The following is a 2,500-nucleotide window of genomic DNA, read 5'->3' as shown; positions in this document are numbered from 1 at the left end:
CACACACCCGCACGCGCACATCTCCACGTGCGGGCCTGCTGTGGAGGGATGGGTGGATGAACGGATGGACGGACAGACAGATGTGCGCCGTTGATTTACAGTCCCTACATCTTCTTGCAAAGACCTCCAACAAAAGGGTGCAATGGCGGGGTTTCTATTTGCAGGCAGAGACTCGGATGGACGGGCGCGGACACGCGCGAAAGGGCAGGGAGACGACATGGGAACCGGCTCGGTTCGATTCGAAGCGCAAGCCTCCTGAGATAAGCATGTAGGATGATTTGTTGAAGCCCGTGGCGGTGTCAGAGGTCTGGCGGATCCGGCCATTTACCTTTCTCTTCCTCACAGCAGCCGAGCTCCTGCAGTAAATAATGGCCTGAAGTTGTTTTGTTCCTCCCTATGCACCTATTGTGCAGTTACCAAATCCTGATAAACCCCTTATTATACTCACTCACACGCACCCCCACCACACACACACACAGCCGTGCCACAAAACGCGAGCGCCACAGGCAGCATTTCTTTAAGCTGGGGTGAAAAAGCACGTGGGATGAGAAATATGAGGAAATGGCACTCCTCTCAAACGGGTCCGCTGCGGGAACCCAGGCCTCGGGGGGCAGGCGGCCCAACTGCCCCTCCCCGCCAGCGCCTAAGCTCCGCCCACAGCAAGGTCTTATTGGCGGCTTTCACTAGGGGAGCGAGGCAGTGCTGGAGAGAGCCTCTGCTCTCGGGGCCAGAGTGGGAGAGGGAGGAAAAGCAGCACTGGTCTAAGCAGACGCAGCAAGCCCGTGTGTTATGAGACGTGTTTGCTGTAGCTTTCAAACGCTGGTCATAAAACTGTCAGCCTACATATGGGAACACACCCACACACACACACACACACACATTCTTTCTCTCTCTGTTTGTCTCTCTCTCTCACACACAGGCTTAGGGTTCCTACACTCACAGGAATCTAGGTTTTGAAGTCATTTTTGGTCCTACTACTCCACAAAGAGTTGTTATTTTAAGGCATGTATTTGGTATGACTCTATTTACACCTCCACACACACTCACAAATACACACGCTTGTGTTTACTGGGCATCCTTTAGGTTGGGTTAATTGATGTGATGCGTTGGGTTAATTGAGGTAATGGATTAAGTGGTGTGATGTGTTGGGTTAGGTGATGTGATATGTGGTGTATTAAATGATGTGAAGGGTTGGATTATGTGATGTGTTGTGTTAAGTGATGTGATTGGTTGGGTTATGTGATGGGTTAGGTGTGATGTGATGTGATGGGTTAGCTGTGTTGCAGTTGTACTGATGCTGTCTTAGAGTGCTAAACCAAATAAGCGTTTTCATTTAAAAGATGGACTGACTGCCATAGAGATTAACTACTTGTCAACAGACTAAATGATTGATTGATTGATTGATGAGTTGGGGTGGCGCTGACGCACCACGTCATAGTGCCCGTGCTGTGCAGCCAGGTGGAGGGGGATCTGGCCCTCATCTGATTGGCCATTCACCGAGGAGCCCGACTTCAGCAGCATCTTCATGGGTTCAGATCTGCCCTGCCATGCAGCATAGTGGAGAGGACGCATGCCTGCAAGAGGAGCACGCACACACACACACACACACACACACACACACGCACACACACACACACACGCACGCACACACACACGCACGCACGCACACACGCACGCATGCACGCACACACACACACACGCACGCACGCACGCACACACACACACACGCACGCACGCACGCACACACACACGCACACACGCACGCACACACGCACACACGCACGCACGCACACACGCACACACGCACGCATGCACGCACGCACACACACACGCACGCACGCACGCACACACACACACGCACACACACACACACTTATTAAATACCAAACGCACACACAGGGCTTTTATAAACACACCTGTGTAGGCACAATGCAAACACAGGGCTACAGTACACAGAGTTATGAAATGACACACAAACAAACATAGACAAGTACACAACCTAGATACACATACATCATATTAACAAACACAACTGCAATACACATGATCATAGCACACAAGAACAGACACACACAGCAATGAAAGACATACAGTTAAAACATGCCAGAAACACTCAGTTACAAAATGCCAGAAACATTATTATTAGAGGAGAGAGACAACTCTATGAAATATGAATGAACTAACTCAGTGCTCATCATAGCGGCTGTACTGCGGGAAGTCCTGCCCTTCCATACTGCTAAAGACCTTCCTTACTGCTAAAGACATATCAGGTCTATGGCCCAAGCACAGATCAAGAGTCCGGCTGTCTTTGTGACAGAATTGCGATACTCAAGACTGTATCATACTACTGATTGCTTTAACTGACGTTTGGCATTTGATTCACTTTCTTTAAATGTAATTTGATCAGAATAATTTGATCTTCACTTGGCACAGTGAAGAATACAACGAACAACGAACTCTGTGAAACACCCACATGAAGTAACATCGTCGTACATGAGCT

At 49.4% G+C, this 2,500-nt stretch overlaps 1 protein-coding gene across 5 annotated transcripts in view; it reads right to left on the bottom strand.

The window, feature by feature from the left end:
- caskin1 (CASK interacting protein 1) overlaps window positions 1–2,500 on the bottom strand; it is a 91,497-nt gene that overhangs the window by 29,966 nt on the left and 59,031 nt on the right. For all 5 annotated transcript variants that reach the window (XM_035530949.1, XM_035530953.1, XM_035530957.1 and 2 more), the window contains exon 4: window positions 1,429–1,574. In XM_035530949.1, coding sequence (XP_035386842.1) covers window positions 1,429–1,574 — 146 coding nt within the window. The remainder of the gene's footprint in view (window positions 1–1,428; window positions 1,575–2,500) is intronic.

This window comes from Electrophorus electricus, chromosome 1 (genome assembly GCF_013358815.1).
Source record: "Electrophorus electricus isolate fEleEle1 chromosome 1, fEleEle1.pri, whole genome shotgun sequence".
Taxonomy (NCBI): domain Eukaryota; kingdom Metazoa; phylum Chordata; class Actinopteri; order Gymnotiformes; family Gymnotidae; genus Electrophorus; species Electrophorus electricus.
The sequence above is the reverse complement of the archived record's forward strand: the minus strand, read 5'-3'. Positions and strand labels throughout refer to the sequence as shown.